Source organism: Aythya marila (assembly GCF_965140915.1).
Source record: "Aythya marila genome assembly, chromosome: Z".
NCBI classification, from domain to species: domain Eukaryota; kingdom Metazoa; phylum Chordata; class Aves; order Anseriformes; family Anatidae; genus Aythya; species Aythya marila.
This window is the reverse complement of record NC_139080.1, coordinates 53,311,906-53,329,359: the sequence shown is the minus strand read 5'-3', so window position 1 is coordinate 53,329,359 and position 17,454 is coordinate 53,311,906. Positions and strand designations below refer to the sequence as shown.

At 48.3% G+C, this 17,454-nt stretch overlaps 1 protein-coding gene across 9 annotated transcripts in view; it reads right to left on the bottom strand.

Annotated features, from left to right (window-relative positions):
• Positions 1–6,634: 6,634 nt before the first annotated feature.
• The window catches only part of LOC309889632 (PH and SEC7 domain-containing protein 3-like), a 107,433-nt gene continuing 96,613 nt past the window's right edge, over positions 6,635–17,454 (bottom strand). For 8 of the 9 annotated variants that reach the window (XM_082782541.1, XM_082782543.1, XM_082782544.1 and 5 more), the window contains one exon: positions 6,635–16,378. In XM_082782541.1, the coding sequence (XP_082638667.1) occupies positions 16,166–16,378 (213 nt within the window). In that variant the 3' untranslated portion in view covers positions 6,635–16,165. The remainder of the gene's footprint in view (positions 16,379–17,454) is intronic. The other variant, XM_082782542.1, reaches the window with a different exon arrangement.

Here is a 17,454-nt window from a genome sequence, read left to right as displayed (position 1 = left end):
TTTTGCATTAAAGTCATACCAGCCTCCGAAAGCCTCGCAGTTTGCAAATCATGGGGATTAATATTTATTACTATTGAATGTACGTGGTTGAGGCCCCTGCCCTGGGGAGTTTGCAGTTTAAATAGTACAGGAAGAACAGGCACATGTTCTCAGCTCTGGCCTTGGTCTGCTCCCAGGGAAGCTGGGGGTGAAACTTGTCGGGCTGCTGGGCACAGAGATCAGGGCTGGGGCGGGCTGCAGCCTGAGCTCATAAGAGCAAAGAGCTCTTGCCTGGAGGAGTGGACTGTGCTCTGAAATGAAGCGAGGCCGAGCCCCAGACCTCACGGTGGGTCGGCATATGTGAGCCCCCGAAGGACGTCCGCAGCTCCTGATGCTTGGCGAGGAGGCCCTGTCAGTCAGGCTGCGCAGTGAGCTAAACATCAAGAGACATCTCATGAATCACAAGCACAGCAACAGCCCAGAGGGCTGCGGAATACCTCTAGGGACTTGTTTGTGCCAGATCTCTTAGAAAGTTCAAGAGGAATTAGCTGAAGACGTGAATCAAATCGCTGAGGGGAACATGTTCAGGTTGAAAAGAGGCCCTCACGGGACTCCTGTTGCCACGCTCCAGAAGCTTGGCGGCGTCGAGGCCACCCTGCCTCTGAATCAGGGTGCCCACACAGGTGTTTAATGCAGTGCAGCCCACACGTTTTGAAGCAGAGTTACCTCACTTCAGATGTAGCTATCCAGTTAAGCCCTTTGTGGTGGCGTCAGCTCCCATGCAGTGTTACAGGGGAGCTCAGCCATCGTGTTCCTGAAAAAGAGTACCCACACCACATGTGCTGCACTCACAAAGGCTTCCTCATCTCATCTTACCTTTCCAACAGAGCACAGACAAGCCCTAAGAGAAATGATGAGAGAACAGACAAAAGGTTAGTGAACAAGCAAGCCTCTCTGAACCAGGGGATCCCACCTTGGCAGACAGATAGATGTCCTGGGAATGGTGCAAAGGCTTCGCACGCAAGGGTGTGGAAATGCCATGGCTATGAGATGTAAGCAGCAGAGAGACTACAAAGCTGATTTCCGAAATTCCCCAGCCCTAACGCTTCCAGGGCAGCTGAGCCCAGGGCCCTGTGATGGAGAAGGACAGCGTAGCTCACCCAAGCACAACCATACTCCCACACTGAGCCGCAGCCACGCTCCTCAGAGGAGCCCTCGTGGATGGAGCTCCCCAGCAGGCTGAAGCTGGATGAGGAGCACGAGCACATGCCTTGCTGTCCAAATGGGCCATTTGCAGAAGGAAGTTCCCCATCCACCTGTAAAAATTACCTTTATATTGCTGCAGTCTGGTATTTTGGGTCTCTCCAGCAGCTTCACTGCACTCAGAGGGTCACCCGCTCGCCTGCAGGTGGACAAACATGCAGGGGTTATTAGCCACGAGCAGCTGCTGCTCTAGGTCCACAGTCCTCAACTCCCAAAGTCAGAGGTTCAAGACCCAATGAGGGATGGTCAGAAAACTAGCCTGGAAGGAACATAGAGAGAAGAAGAAAGCAGCAAGGAAAACAAAGCTCTCCGAGGTTTCACTGTACCAGGTCCCCATCATCTGCCTACATTTTGCCCACACACAGTTTAATCAGCGTGCCAGGGAGCCTGGCTCCCTGCCAATGGGAATGTGGATTCTGACAATTTGTCTAAAGTGCAGTCAGAAATTGCAGCTAAACAGAAAGAGCACTTCTTTTTTTGTGTTTTTTTTTCTTTTTCTTTTTTTTTTTTTTTCCCCTCCAGAAACAATTACAACCTCTAACTGCCGCCCACACCTCAGTTGCCTGAGTAACGCAGCGTGGGTATGGTGGTGGTAATAGAGATTTGGGTTTTACACCATGCTTGCTATCACTGGCTAGCTGCAAGGCCCCCACAGAAGTGTCCCAGCAGGATGCTCTAGCCCATACAGAGAGAGCATTCCCACTCCAGGCACAGCCCACTGCAAGCACCTGCCATAGCAAGCACCACCCTGGGAGAAGCCAGGGGTGCAGTAGCTGGTGTCTACATTACTCTGGTAATTATTCCAGTAATGACCTTGGCTCCATCCATCCCAGTTCATTACTTCATGCCATCCACACACATCCTCAGTTATGACCCAGTCATTATCCATAGAACTATAAAATGGTTTGGGCTGGAAGGGACCTCACAGATCACCCAGTTCCAACCCCCCTGCCATGGGCAGGGACACCTCCCACCAGACCAGGTTGCCCAAAGCCCCATCCAGCCTGGCCTTGAGCACCTCCAGGGATGGGGCATCCACAGCTCTTCTGGGCGACCTGTGCCATGGCCTCACCACCCTCTGAGAGAAGAATTACCTCCTAAACTCTAATCTAAATCTCCCCTCTTTTAGTTTAAAGCCATGCCCCCTTGTCCTGTCAAGCCGCTTCTCAAGTGACAGGGCACATCACGTACCTATACTGCTGGCTGCATCCACTATGAGTTTTCTGAGACATGCATCCTTGCTAACAAGCCATGGTTGGAATTCACCTGAAAACAGAAAGTTGGTTGTTTTGGTTTTGGTTTTTTTTGGTGCATGTGTGTGTGTGTTTGTTGTTGCTGTTGTTGTTGTTTTTAATTTTTGACACCTGAGCAGAGGGGAGAAGCTTGTTCAAGCTAACTAAAAATATTCACCTTCCAAAGGGAGGGGAAGGGGCTTCAGCTTGGCATTTTTTATTTTATTTTTTCCTTCTCTTCCTAGCAAAGCCATTCCCCATCCAGCAGACACTGCACAGACAGAAGGATGGTGCTGTCTTCCAAGCTACAAGGCGTAGACAGAAGTATTTATCTTGGCTAACTGAACAGCTTTCTCTGAAGGTCAGCACACAGCACCCTCTTCTGACCTCATGGCAGCCCTGACAGTGTTAAAATCTCCTCTGCAAACAATGGGGGAACATGAACTTTTCATCAAAAGACAAAGGAAGGTGTCAGGCAACCTTCACAGGTGGCAGCTCCTTTCTTATTAATTGATTTCCTTTTCCAAGTGATGGCTGAATCTGTATACATTTCAGTTGCCTCCCATGCTTTTTCTTTACAGTTTTGCTCAGTTTTCTCCTTGCCTCCGGCTTTCAAACCGCTCTTTGTTGCTCTCCCCTCGGGCAAACTCTCCTTGCCATCTTCTTTTCCACAGAGCTTTCAGTCCCTGGTGCTATATTCTGCATTCTTCTGCAGCCTTCCAGCCATCTGCACAATACATTTCACCTACATTTCAAGACTGCACAGATAATGGCCCACCAGTGCCTTTACATGTGCAGACAAGTAGTGTTTGTTCTTGGAGAAAACACCATGCTTCCACACTATAGATGTCTGTCCCTGAAATTTTAACTCACAGACCCTGCTTTCCTAAAATGTCTTAATGTCTTTTTTTTTTTTTTTTTTTTTTTTTTTTACTGTTATTTTTGCATTCTCTAGACTCATCCTTCTTAGCATGTGGTCACCGGCAGAGCTCCTGCATAATTCATTATTTTCAAATATTCTTACAAACATCCTTGCAGTTGTCTAAGTCATTAAACTTGTTGTGACTGAACCAAGTTTAAATGAGGCAGGAACTGTCCTGAAGCCTTTCTTCCCATGAAACTGTTATTTCAGGAACCAACTCTATCCATTTAGACTGCAGGATCGAGATGCCACTGATTTAGGAAACTACAGCGTCTAGTGATTAAGCAAGCCATTACTAAGAAAATGGTCCATCTATTAAAGAATCAATATACTGAATACCCAGTAAACACACCCTCTCACTAATCTGCAATTATACCACTTTCCACATTATTACACAATTATAAAGCTGTTAATCAGCTCTTTTACATATCATGAATCACACACAGCCATTACTTAGTTACTGATCCTCCACCTTTTCCTCTCCACATGACCTGTCACTAGCGTGCAAATCTGCCCCTCTGCAGCCCACCCTCACACCAGGACAGAGCTGATGGGAACTCCAATGTGTTGCCCCACAGAACTCTCTCTGGTTTGGGTTTATGGGTCAGTATCCCAACTATCTGCAGGCACCTGCACTCCTCCCTTCAGAATATTCCCCCATCCTTTGCTCTTCACCTGATTTTCTACCGTATTCATTATCGTTTCTATTTCTGGAACACCTTTTTTGCCACCCTTTTGCCTCCCTTTCTCTATGCTAAATGATCTCTAAGACACATCCCTTGCTAATCCTTTCTGGCTGGCCCAGTTCTGCTACTGCAAGTCTGCTATTTCCAAAGTTGTTGCTGGGGCAGTCTCAGCTTTATACAGTACTACTGATACTGTCTGGGCACAGGGGAACAAAACTCCCCTATGGCTTTCCAGTTATTATTGTTTGCCTTATATATTTTCTAAGACAAAACAGTGTGCTTTGGCCTTGATTCCTCCACCTCAAGCAAGTTAAGCTCCTTGTTTTTGTGTCCTTGTCATAAGACCAACAAAACAAAGACACACACCATCTCCATACCTGATCCACCCAAAAATTAGCTGTGGACTGGTGACTAGAAGAGATACCCTAGAACAAATAAGACCAAATAATCCTGGAGTGGTGGCAAGCTGTTGTGCAGTAGTTTATCTTTTCTAGGATGGCCCGTTTTTTAGGGAAAGTGGTTATAATAGTGGGTGGCATTTTTTCTTTTTCTTTTTTTTTTTTTTCTGAAAAACATCTATTTAGCACCAAACATAGACAGAGCTGAACACTGTGACGGCCTGACGAATGAAAACCTGGGTCATCAGTGTATCATTCCTCTTCATGACGTACCAACCTCCACCATAAAGCCCACAAGGTATTTTTGCCTTTGCCTTGCCAGTTAGAAGGCTACTGCAATACATCAATGTTCTGCTGGGTAAGAATGCTTTCAGTTTCTAATCTAGAGATATCCATGACAACTTCAGACCAATTTGTGCTTTAGTTTTGGGCTAAGTCACTCTGTCATGCTAGATTATTTGTAAATAGCCAGAGATGTGTAGCTTTTGTGCACGGTGGATATTCACCTTTATATTCAACCTAGCCCTTTTGGGCTCCCTTGGTAATTATATTCCTTACTTGGAAATGTAAACTGAAAATGGACAATGAAGAATGCAGAGAATATAAATGCATCTGTCTTTCACTTTGCGGCTGTCCTGTCATTTTGTTCTAGTTTAGTGCACTGTGAGCAACGTGACACGACTTGCGATTCCAGGCAGAAAAGGGATCACCAGAAAACACTCAGAGTTGACTTTGTCAGCTCAGAAGGTAAAATAGGGAAAGATGTGGTGAGCAGCACTGACATTAGCATTCACACATAGTTAAAACATTCATTCAGGCATTAGGAAGAAATATTAAATGCCTCCTCTAAGTACAACTCCCACTCCTCACCATCACTTTGTTTAGCCCTTTCATAAAAGAAATACTAATCCAGGAGCATGTGTTAGAAACAAAAACTTCCAGTGCTTTGAAGTAACCAGGATGGCAAATCCACAGGAACAGCAAAGAAAAAAAGCTTGACATCCCATAGCATAATGTGGAAAAGAAAGCAATCTCAAGTGCCGGAGGTCTTGCTATTCATCTGAAAGTAACACGCTGAGTTTCTAGGAGGAAGAAAAATACAAAGAAACAATCATCTCAAGATGGTCAAACGTTCAGAGAGATCTTGGTAAGAAAAAACATCTTCCCTACTATTGTTTTCCCAATACAAGCTCCCAGCCCTGTCGTGAGGCTTCCCTGGGCCCTACCTGCTCTTGGAGACATCCTGTCAATTTGCCCTGTAACCCGTTCGGCAGACAGCCTCCTACATTCCCACGCTGAGCCACAGCCAGCGCAAGAACAGCAAACACAAAGTTGTTTGCTTTCTGTGTATTGTGCAGTCTGCTTCCCTTCACTTAGCCATTGTTTCTTACCCACTCCCACCTCTTCTTTCTGTGCTTCCCCTTTTCTTTAGTGTCCCGCTTTGCTGGGATGTCAGGGATCCTTGCTTCCTCCCATTCACTACGCCAGCAGCAATTCCCAACCTTGACAGTGCTCCCAAACAAACTGTCTTGTAAAAAGGTTGAGGTCAACTCCCAATCGTTTCTGAATAGCTGACCGCTGCAGCTGCCCTCTACCAGCTCATCTGCTGGCAAAACCATTTTTAACCAGTTAATTGTCTTCTTGGTGCCTCTTCACAGCCAGGCGGCGGTAACTTCACAGTCCTGTAACAGCCCACAGGTAAGGCCACCTCTGGCAGAGCTGGAAGGAGAGGGGAGCTCCAGCTGCCCTCATGTAGGACTAGTGTGCATGCCCAAACCACACGCCTACTTCATGTGATAAATAAGCTTCCTGTGATGAATAAGGAGCTTTTACTGTACATTTGTGTTGGGCCACACTGGTTTCCACCCTGGAAGAGGTACTCTGGTCCAGGCTGTGTTTCTGCAAGGTACACAGTACCTGCACTCTCCAGCTCAGGAAACTTTGATACTGCTGACTGCCAGAGGTCAGCAACGTGCACTGGGGAAAGCGTTGTGCCAGCTAGTGGGTGCTATCTTCCCTCAGCAGGGCTGCAGACCCGCCAGAGGCTGCTGTGAGCTGGTAGCGCCACCTTCATGCTCTTATGCACAAGAAATAACAGCGAGGGCTCCAATAAAAAAACATTCAACTGCAGGAGATGAAATACATTTGGTTTATTTCTTTCTAAAGTTTGTACATATACATATATCATTATACATATGTGAGATCCTTCACTAGGGTTGCTTGAGTTCAATTACATAAAAATTATTGGGAAGCTTGCAGGCTCTCTGTTGCCCGTAAGCAACATTTATTCCAACTTATAAAAACACAGAGGAACAGAGTAATAGTCAGGAACATGGACACAAGAGAGAAGTCTACTTTATATCTCACAGTTTCAATACATCAAAGGCAAATTATTTGTCTGTATACCGTAGGCTTACTTTATCAGCAATGATAAAATAGAGGAAAATATTTATATACAGTCACCTCAAGTGAAAAATAAAGCAATGTAAACTTAAATTCCAAAATATTATTTTAAATGATATAACAATATCCCCAAAAGTCCTTCTTCCAAGGGGAAGAGGACTGATTAAGTGCCTTCATTTATCAGGAAATGATCATTCTAGTACCAGTTACATGAAGCAGAATAAGGGAGGGCATCCTGTGGTACCTGTAGAAAAGAGTGACAACTCTGCTTCAGGAAAGCATCTCTGTGTAAGCAAGTATTTGTTTGAGTCCTTATGGACATCAGCAGCACGTGGAAACACCTCCCATGAACCAGGGTTTGATTTAAGTCGGCACAGCTCTGACTCTAACCACCGAGAAGCAATATGCTTTTCTGACCATGCATGCACCCAGGGACAGGAAGGAGTGCCCTGGTGGTAGGACAGCCTCAGACACGAGACAATTACCACACCAAAGAGTCAGAGCAGCAAATTTCATGCTGCTGGAAAAGATTTAGTGATTACCTCAAAGCTGCTTGAGAGCAGACCAAGAAGTTACCACAAAGCAGTGAGACCGGGACTGCGTCTCTAGTGTGTTGCATGGAAAACACTCCAGTGAGTCGGTGATGAGAATAAACCGCGTTCAAGGTTATTAGGAAGAAGGCTCCTACGCTTGGCAAAAGGGACAGGAGGCTGCCCAGAGGAAAAGTCTTGCAAGGACTGCTGTTGGGCCCAGTAAGGTTAAGTCTGCACAGAAGAGATCCACAGGGTGCGTGTACACGCATGTGCAAAATGTTTTTTGCACTGCTGCTGCCAGGGGCTACTATTCCCATAGGGGCACCACACCACGGTAACTGAAAATTCAGTGCTCCCTCTCAACCTAAGGGAACACAACGCTGCATCATCTCAGGCGGAGGGCAAGTGCCAGTCCCTAACTGCAACTCTGAACGCAACAGTGCTGACCCTCACCTGCCCACTGTGTCACCACGGGAGGCAGGTAACCCAAGGGAGAAGCTCAGAGCCTGAAAAAGGATTACAAGACCACAACTGACCCAAAGCAAGGTGACGGGGATGTCCCTCTTCATCTCACCCTGAGCTAAACTCCACTTGCCTCTCAGTCCTCCAAGATGTGATCACTCTAGCCATGGTCAGAGCCACTTCACTGAGGTTGCCCAAGTGCATCAAGTTACCTGCACCTTACACATTTTATGACTCCAGGTAAGAATCCATCCTTAGGCCTTGCTCCCCCTTTCCTGGGATAATGCAGATAGTGCTGCTGTTGCACCAACTAGACAGAGCATAATGGGAAAACCCACTGGGCTTCCTCATCCCTTTACCTAGCGCACCAACTTGTTAAAAGGTTGCTTAAACCTCACAAGGGAGACCTCTAGGAGGCAAACAAGATGCCCTAGAGAGATATCCGTCCTGCTGCTCTTCTTTTCCCCTCTGATGAGCCCAACATTCTTCTGGAAATCTGTACAGTTGCAGAAAGAAACCCTCACTACTGCTGTACGGCTGTATCTGCAGGAGACATCACAGGCACCTGTCCTGCTCGGACACTTTTGGACATGATGTCCCCTTGCTGAAATTTTCACAGAGCGAGGTCAACATTTTCAGAAGTAAAGCTGTATATTGGATCCCCAGAGTGTGATTTTCAGAAGAATCAGGCGTGGATGCTCGTGGTGCAGGCATCAGCTGACACCACCAGGGAGACAGCCCAGCGTGGAGCTAGCAGAAAACAGCACCCAGCGATCCTCGCTTAGACTCTCAGGCATGTGCCTTTGCTTTCAACACGCACAACAACAGGCAGCCCCCGGTGGACAACACACGGAGATCAAGGCAGCTCAAGGGATACCCTAAATCTGCAAAAGCTCTGATGACTGTTTAACCTAATTTGAGAACAACTAGAACAACAAGCATCCTAACAAAGTTCGCAGCTGTTTTAAGAGCTTTGACAAAAATAAGCTTCAGAAAAGAATAGCAGGCTTTGGAGTGCTGAGCCACAGAAGCCATACTATACCTATGAAACACGTACACACATCTATAGGCATCACTTAAACACGTTCACCAAGTACTGTAAGCCTCAGATTGTACCTCACGCAGAGAGTATTGATTTTAAAGTTTTCAAACTGCCAAAAAACTCTGTTCTTTTAGCCAAGGTTTAATCCTAGCCTCAAATAAGAGGACATAGTTGTCATGAATATGTACACACAAAACAAGAAACAACAACAACACAAAAAAAAGACCCACCCCTGTTCTCATCCTACGGTTTTTCAGGGCTCAACAGCACTGAGCATGAGGTTTTCACAAGTGTCTGAGTGGCTTCAGACTTCCACCATCGATAGCTTTTGCCTGGTGAAGTGACAGACTGGGTACCGCAGATCGCTCCGTTCCCAGCAAGAGGCTCTGGGGAGCCGGGGGCCTTCAGTCCAACACCTCTGCATAGCAGCTGGCTAGCTGCCACATGGCACAAGGCAGAGCTGAAACCTGCCGTGCCTGCTCGAGCCACAGCCCCCTTGCTGTGTTGGTCTAGTTCAGGTGAATTGCACGCAGGACCGTCGCCGCAGAGCGGCTGCTATTTGCTAAGGTTGATGTCAGAGGAAAGTCGTGCCCTTGTAATCTGCAGCACTTTCAGCACATGCACTAAGTGATGTACTTCTCCTCAGTACCTCAGGCCTGTACCCCAGCTGATTCCTGGCACAGACGTAACAGCAGATGCCATGGTAGGTCCCTCACCGTTTAAAAATTTATAACTTTTGCAGAATACTTCACTGCTCAAAGGGGGGTGGCAGAAGCTCTGCGGGCTGACCTATATTTGCTCCTTTTGACCACGGCAGCAAAGCCAGGTCAATAGGGCAGCCTTTGGGAAAGCTGTTGCTTGCGCTTGTTAAGGAAGTGCTCTCATAAATAATTAACCCGAAGCCTCAGTGCAGCTCACAAAACAAACAAGCAAGGTACCTCCAGCTCAGGCAGGGTTGAGAGCTGGCCTCCTTCCACTGCTCAGCTGGGTGTTGCCAACAGAAGGCCTCCAGACACAGCTCCCCAGGACCACCTCTCCTCCTTGCTTTAATTTAAACCAGCCTCTTCACACTGAGGCCGTGACACCCCTGGATGAGGGCGCTGCAGTCGCAAGGGAGAGAAGCAGCTGGCGACACAGACTGGGGCCAGTTCCCTAAGCAGCAGGGCATACGTGGAGAAGGAAGCTGGCATTTCTCACTTCCCCCAGCACTGAGGGCAATGATGGAGAGCACTACTGCCCAGGTCCCAGGAGGTGGCCAGACACAGAGGGTGGCACTGGCTTTCCGAGTGTCTTCTTACGGTATCGCTGGCCGCATGGGAGATGGCCCCATGCACTGGTGCTCAGCCTGGGGAACATAACTTCTCTGGAGGCTGACAAAGCCTCTTCTTGCTGGAGCAAACGCTCAGGAACTCCAAGTAAAGCAGTTCACTATACTACACTTATGCTGCTGGGAGAGATCAGAGAGAGAGAGAGGAGAGGAGAGGCCAGGCATACTGCGTGAGCATGCACTAAAAATACCCTCCATGAAGCACAAGCTGGCAACCAGCTCTTTCAAAGAAATTTCTGAGACAGCTCCTTTGGCTTGCCCCTCTCGGCAGCCTAGGCAGCTGACACCAGGACACAAGCTGAGGAGCTCCAGTCGTGCTCTGGGGAGAGTGGTGAAACGTGGACTGAAGAGTTGTCCCCTCAGAGCAGACACGACACCCCAGGGCTGGGGGAGAGCCACACTGGGTCAAATCCAAACAAGCAGCAACCTGTAAGACTGCTGGAGACAAGGTGTTCATACTGCCTATGCCTCTGCAAAAGCAGATGGTGTTTCTGGATACCATCTCTCTGTGCTTGGGGGGCACTGATTGAAAATGGCATCTTTTTTTTTTTTCTTTTCTATTTTTTTTTTTACACAGCTCCCTGAAAGGTTACAGAATGTATGACCTGATTTGGAAACCACCCAAATCCTTGCAAAACAGCGTGTCAAAGTTTCCCCACAGCACAGCACAGGCTGCCTCTGCCGCTGAGATTTTTGGAAAGGAGACTCGGAATGTCACAAGTGTCTGGTCTGAGTGTGGGAGGGGGACCTTGCATCCATGCAGCGTAACACACAAGGATCACAGAAGTCTGAAACTCTGTCTCGCACTTCCCAGCTATAACTGTGGCTGGAAATACAGGCTACAAACGAGCAGAACGAGAAAGCTGTTCAAAAGGTTATCCATTCAACACGGTACTGCCTCGGAGCAGGTTTTCTCAAGGCAAGATGGGACAGTCAAATTTTCTGGATTTCTGCAAGCATGGAAGGAAAGAGACCTGTTACACAGAAGCAGCTGAGGTGCTAAGATGACAGACAGGAGCAGCTTGACAGAAAAGGAGGAGGAGCTGTCAGACTAACTGTGATAAGGCCAAAATTGATTTAGGGATGGAGAATGCAGACATGGGTAAGCTGTAAGCTGTCTGCAGAGAAGAGCCTTCCATCTTTCAAGAAGAGCACTGTAGTGCAATGCCTCCAGAAATGCAGTGATCATCCTGCCACCCCTGACGTTCCCCACTGCTGCAACAACCCCCTCACCAAAGAGATGCTCTAACCAAGTGGGAACCCAGCCCCACTCAGGTGAGACAAAAAAGCCTGATGGTTTCAAGGCAGAAGAACAACCGGCCTATTACGGGAAGGCACTGGAGCTGTGAAAAGTCACCCATCAGTCCAGGTCACAAGGGGCCTCTGGAGGTCAGAGAGCTCAAACTGCTGCACACCGTGCTCCAGAGGAGCCCCTAAACTTGGACAGGCTGCACCCTGGGAGCAGGCAGGATCAAAGAGAAAGCACTTAAGGGATGAGCTGTTACAGCCCTTAGAAAGCTTCTGGTAACCATTTACAAGTGGCTGGCTATAGATGAAAAAGTGTCTGAGTCGGAGTCGCAGATGAACAGCGTTCCCCTACAGCTCCGCTACATTAATCACCCTGCTGGCTGACTTATCTCTCTACATCAATTAAAGACACAACATAAATACTGGATTAAAAAGCTGCACCCATGTTCACTGGTCCGTGCGTGATTTATCTGCAAGACGCATCCAAACACAAAGCCAGCCCAGAGATTTTCTTCCACGATGCTGCTGAACAAAAATCCCAGCATCCTGCCGGCTTACGAAGGAGAGCGCGGCTTTGGCGTTGGGAGAGTTTTCTCACCTGCTTTGGTTGCTGAGCGGAGGGAGGGAAGGCATCTCTGTGCTTCTCCCTCCCCTCTCTGCTGTCACGTCCAGACCCTCCTCCTTCAGCCGGGAGAGGAGTCCAACACGGAGGGTGAGCAATCAATCAGCATCCCCTCCTCGCTTCCCCCCTCTCAAGACGTGGGGGCAGAGCTTCTGCCCGAGCGGCGGCTTCCAGGTGGCAGGCTGCAGCAGGGAGGAGGACAAGGGAGGGCAATACCTCCCCGGCAGCACCAACGCAAAGGGCTGGCTTGGGGGCTGCATGCTCGGACGCACGCTTGCAGTGGCCTGCCAGCTGCAGCTGAGCGAGCGGGCACTGCAAGATCTTATCACTGAGCATCCTGACACAGCTCTGCCCAGGCTGAACGGGGGCGCAAAACAAGCCTCAGGTACCTCCTGCTAACATTCAGCACCCCCAGGAAGCCACAGGCTGCTCAGGTGATACTGAGGTTGGGTGCACACTGGGGACAGCCAGGCATGCAGGGGTCCAGGGGAGGGCTGGAAATCAGCAGAGGATCCTTACATGCTGCAACGGGGGGCTCCTGAGTCACTGAGGCCAAACACCGATCTCTAATAAAGGCAAACATTCAGCAAAGAAAAGGCAGGGCACCAGGTACCATGCAAAGCCATCTGGCCAGACTCTCCGTGGTGCCACCCAACAAGATGCACTGCTCACACCCCTGGAGAATCTGCACCCACCCTTTACAATAGCATCAGGGGGGGGAAGGGAAAAAAAAAAAAGCAAATGACAGTACTGCTCAGCAGATGATCCTGTTCCTAAGGGAGTCCAGGAGGCTTAGGCATTCACGACAGGATCTCCTTTTTCTCTTGGCCTCTGAAATGTGCATATTCACATGGGTGGCTGGGACGCCTAGAATTTGTAAAGCAATGGAGCAAAATGACATTAATTAAAACTTGAGCAGAACCTGACAAATTCTCAGTAAACTAATCTGCACGCCTCAACAGTCTCACCGAGACTGCTCCAAGTTCAACAAATGTTTAATTGCTAAAAAATGCAGTGAAAAATTGCATTTGCTAAGCACAGATGAGACTTAAAAATTATACCCCAATCCATTTGCAAGTACACCTGGTTATGGAGAATAAATAACAAAAACTGAAAAAAATCATTTTCGCAGCTTACTTTTTGACTTTTCCTGTTATTTCAAATCATCTCCTCTGCAGTGACTTTGAAAAGGAATTAACCAGTTTCTGTGTCAAAGCTGGGAAATGCATTTCACAGGATTTTTTTTTTTTTTTTTTTTTTGAGTTCAGCAATTTAACTCTAGTGTACAGCAGCAGAGCATTTTAAAAGCTGACAAAAAAGTTAAATGTCACCTCTTCGCCTTTTAAAGCGCTGCACTCAGTATCACAAGAGGTTTGCTGGGTGTGTTCCAGGATGCCTCTGAAAAGCTCCCCCAGACAACCCCACCCTGACATCCAAGCAAGGTCCATTTACACATCTGCACCTTTTTTTTTTTTTTTCCCCTGTTTCTGCTGCATGCTTTCTGTGAAATGCCATTATCTGAGACTGGACAAGTTTTCTTCTCAAACACGCACTCAGCATTCCCCATATGTCTTTTTTCCCTCTTAGTATAACCTCTCTCTCTTCTGATTGTTTGTTTAAAACCACCAGAGTACGATGAACAGCTGCAGGGATCTCCTGGCTCTGTTTCCCCTCCACGAGCTGTTTACCTACCACACACGATTAATTCACACAACCCCCTCCGATAAGCACTGCTGTGCACCTGTCTGCACGGAGTCTCCCAGTGCAGCACGCCCCGGTACAAGAAGGCCTCTCTCTCCTTCAGCAGCAGGAGGACTGAAGGCTTGCTCCACCAAAACCACACGCAACTTCTAAAGCCGCAGCGTTCAGTAAGCACCAACAGTTTCTGCTCAGATCTCTGCAGTTTTTAGGGCTAGGTGCTGGCCTCCTGACTCCCAGCATGGAGCAGCCGCTCCAAGGGGCAGATGCCAAATGTGTGTGCCCCACCATCACACACGGAGTCAGTCCCATCCAATTCTGCTGCAACTGCAAGGATCAATTCGCTTCAGCACCTCCTGGCATCCGAGTGCATGACATCCTTTGTTGCAGCCCACGGCGAGCACAACATCGGGAGAGATGCTGCATGGTGGTCCTCAGTGGGGGAGGCAGGTCATGTGGTGCCTGTTAGGGTCCCCCTCTCTTTGATTGCTCCCTTTTCTGCCCACTGAACTGGCAGTTCTACAAGCTGGGCTAATTGGCTTGGACCCTTTGGGAAGTCTGGCAGAGCACAAATCCCATCAGATGGTAATTTCTTTTTTGATGTGTGGCCCTACACCGTTCATGCTGGAAATTCCAGCACATTTCTGAACAGTCCTTGCATTGATCTGGGCATTTCGCTATACATTACGAATTACATCTATCTGGATGGCTACCCTGCACCAGGCCCAACAAAAACAACAGCAACAAACATTTCTCAGCTGGCCCTGAACATTACCTCTCAAGGTGCTTTGTGAGAAAAGCCAGAATGGTTCAACTACTCTGCAAAGGGGATGGGTGGGTGAGGCAAAGAGAGAGAGACCTGTCCGAGCTCACACAGCAGGCCAGTATCAAATCAGAGATTAAAACTGAGCATGTAAAGTACCAGGTGAGCCTGTGTTCTCTGCAGTACCAAGCTGCCCCAAGTCGAGAGGGGCTGGGAAACAGAAAAACAAATCTCTGCGTCATCTTGGTGCTCCCCTGACCCCTGTGACTGCCAAAGACCTCCAGGATCTGCGGACCAAGCACGGCTTTGAGGTATGGAAAGCTCTGCCCATGGTGGCCTCTCCCTGGCCTCTGCCTCCCTCTGAAAGCCTGAAGTGGGATACGCTGGAGCTGCAGGGCAGGCTGGCTCCCCGCAGGTGGAGGACAGGATCTGCCAAAGCTGAGGCAGCCCTGTGCTGGCCTCCAGGCATGGAGGAGCCAGGAGGGCATCAAACCCTGGCCCTGAGCAACCACACATCTGTACCATCCTCCAGTCTGCACCAGCCTCTTCCACCTCTATATGAACTAAAGCAGGAAAACAAATAGCTGAGGAGAATCCCTTTCTGGAGGGAAAAGGCAAAGTGCACTGTCACTATCAGAGAAATTGCATACATCTGCACACACCAACACGGGAACTCCTGGGAAGGGGAGCATCGGGGGACAATGTATCATAAGGCTCTATATAGCAGCTAAGTGAAGAGTGTATAGTTAAAAACTACACAGAGGCCCTTTGTCTTTAAACGCAATGCCAGTGGCTGACATCCTCAGCAGCCACCGCTGCAACCCAGGTTCATCCCAGCCGGGTAACTCCTCATCTCCCTGACCACAGAGACACGACAGGTTTGGATACCCCCAGCCTGCTACCTCAGGAGAAGGCTCTTTGCTTGGAAAGAAGCAAACCAACGATTCCAATGCTGTCATCCCAGCATTGCCAGAGATTTCCAGGTTGCATTCCTTTGCCTTTGTGGGTCCAGGGTCAACGTAGGAACAATAAGCAACAGCGACTATTTACCGTAGCACCCACTGCTAATTGCCAGTACCAACACACTCTGCGCTGTCAGGAAACCAATGTTCCCAGCACCCTAGACTCTGTCCAGCCCTCTGCAGCTGCCCGTTTGCACAAAATTTCTCACAGCTACAGCTCACATTCACAACACTGCAGCATTTGTCCAGTTACTTTTCCCACCCACCACGTAAATAAAGTGACAAGTGACTTGAGAGATGAAAGCCACGTGCCGATGGGAGGAGATAAACGGGGAAGAGACAGAATACACGTCACAGCGCTCTACCCCTCCCCCAGCTCCTTTAAAAACAGAACACAAAAAAGTCCCGATGCTTCAATTGCTAAATGATAAATTAACAAAGCAAAGCAGGAGCAAAGACATCTCCCACAATCTGCACAGAAACAGCAAAATATACAATAGAAAATGTCACTAACACCCCATTCAGGCAGATGCACTTAATTTTGTGAATGACAGGTTATTAAATGGAAAAATTTTGACCACCGGTACTTTGCTGCATGGCTGTTCCCCTAGCTATCACTTCCGCCCTAAGTGACCTTCTGCTTAATGCTGGGTGTTTCTGGCCTGTAGTCCTTCCTCTCCGAGACATTGCGCTTCACCTTGGCACTGACTGGAGACTCCTGGTTGAGCGACGGACTTGAGTGGGATTTCTTCAATCCTGGCGCGTCGTTCTCACCTCCGCTCAGCAGCTCCTTCACCCCTTCTTTCAGGAGGCCAACGTAGATCTCGTAGCGACTTTTCTGGGAAGTGAAAAAAGAAAGGCCCGAATCAGTCTAGGAGAAATTCTGCAGAAGCATTTTTGAGAGGCTGTCTAGGTAACATAATGGTTTCAGCTGGCCTTGAAAGCTGGGAGTCTAATACGGATGAGAACAATGGTGGCTAATGTAAACTACACTGTGCAAAAAGGATTTCAGGCAGGCTGTGCCTAGGGATGCTGTGCAATTTAAGGCACTCAGTTCTGCAGCATACAAGTCCCAGTGCTCTGCTGAATGGTGGCTCTCGCCTAGCAGAGTGCCTGGTGATTTCTGAGTAACAACACCAAGAGCTTGCTGACCTTAGCCATGCTGAGTCACCTCCTATGCTCACATACATTGAGGCATTACGTGCCTGAAGAAAGCATGGAGTTAATGGGCAGCAAAATGGACTAAGGGACAACAAGAATCATGCTCTGGCTGGCTACATCTCCCCGCTGCAACCCTCCACTCCCATCAGCGGGTCCTGCTTTTCTGAATTCAGCCTAAGGGGTAGAAACCAAAGCAGGGTCCTTTTAATCTAAAACTGTTCCAGCTCAGCCACCACTGAGCCCTTGAGACGATGCTTGGAGAGGGAGAAGCAGATGAGAGGGATATGAGAGCAGCAGGGAATATTCATTCCCCTGACAGGACAGCTAATGATGAACGATGAAGGGTGCTCTCTGTCCAGACACTTTTATTTTCTTCGCTTTACCATGCCCCATTCCTGCTTGCTCCAGTTCCTTCTCTGGAGTGGAGCTTTCCCCTTCCAATGGGAAGATTTTGCTCTACTGTGTCACGGTAACACCTTTCCGCACAGAACATCTCAGCAAACAACAAATTGAAGCTGGATTAACAAAGGAGCACCGCAGGGCCTCAAAACCATTACCTGGGGCAGGAGCTGTTGGGAACAGAGCAACCCACCCCTTGGCATTTGTTCAATAACCTGACTGTGACATAACTACTAAAGACATAATGCAGGCATTGTAATGAAGGGGATCTCAGTGGGATAGGGGCAGGCGAAAAGAAAGTATAAATATTTCCACTGAAAACAGCTGCCAAACTGTTATGTTCCTGACTAAGCA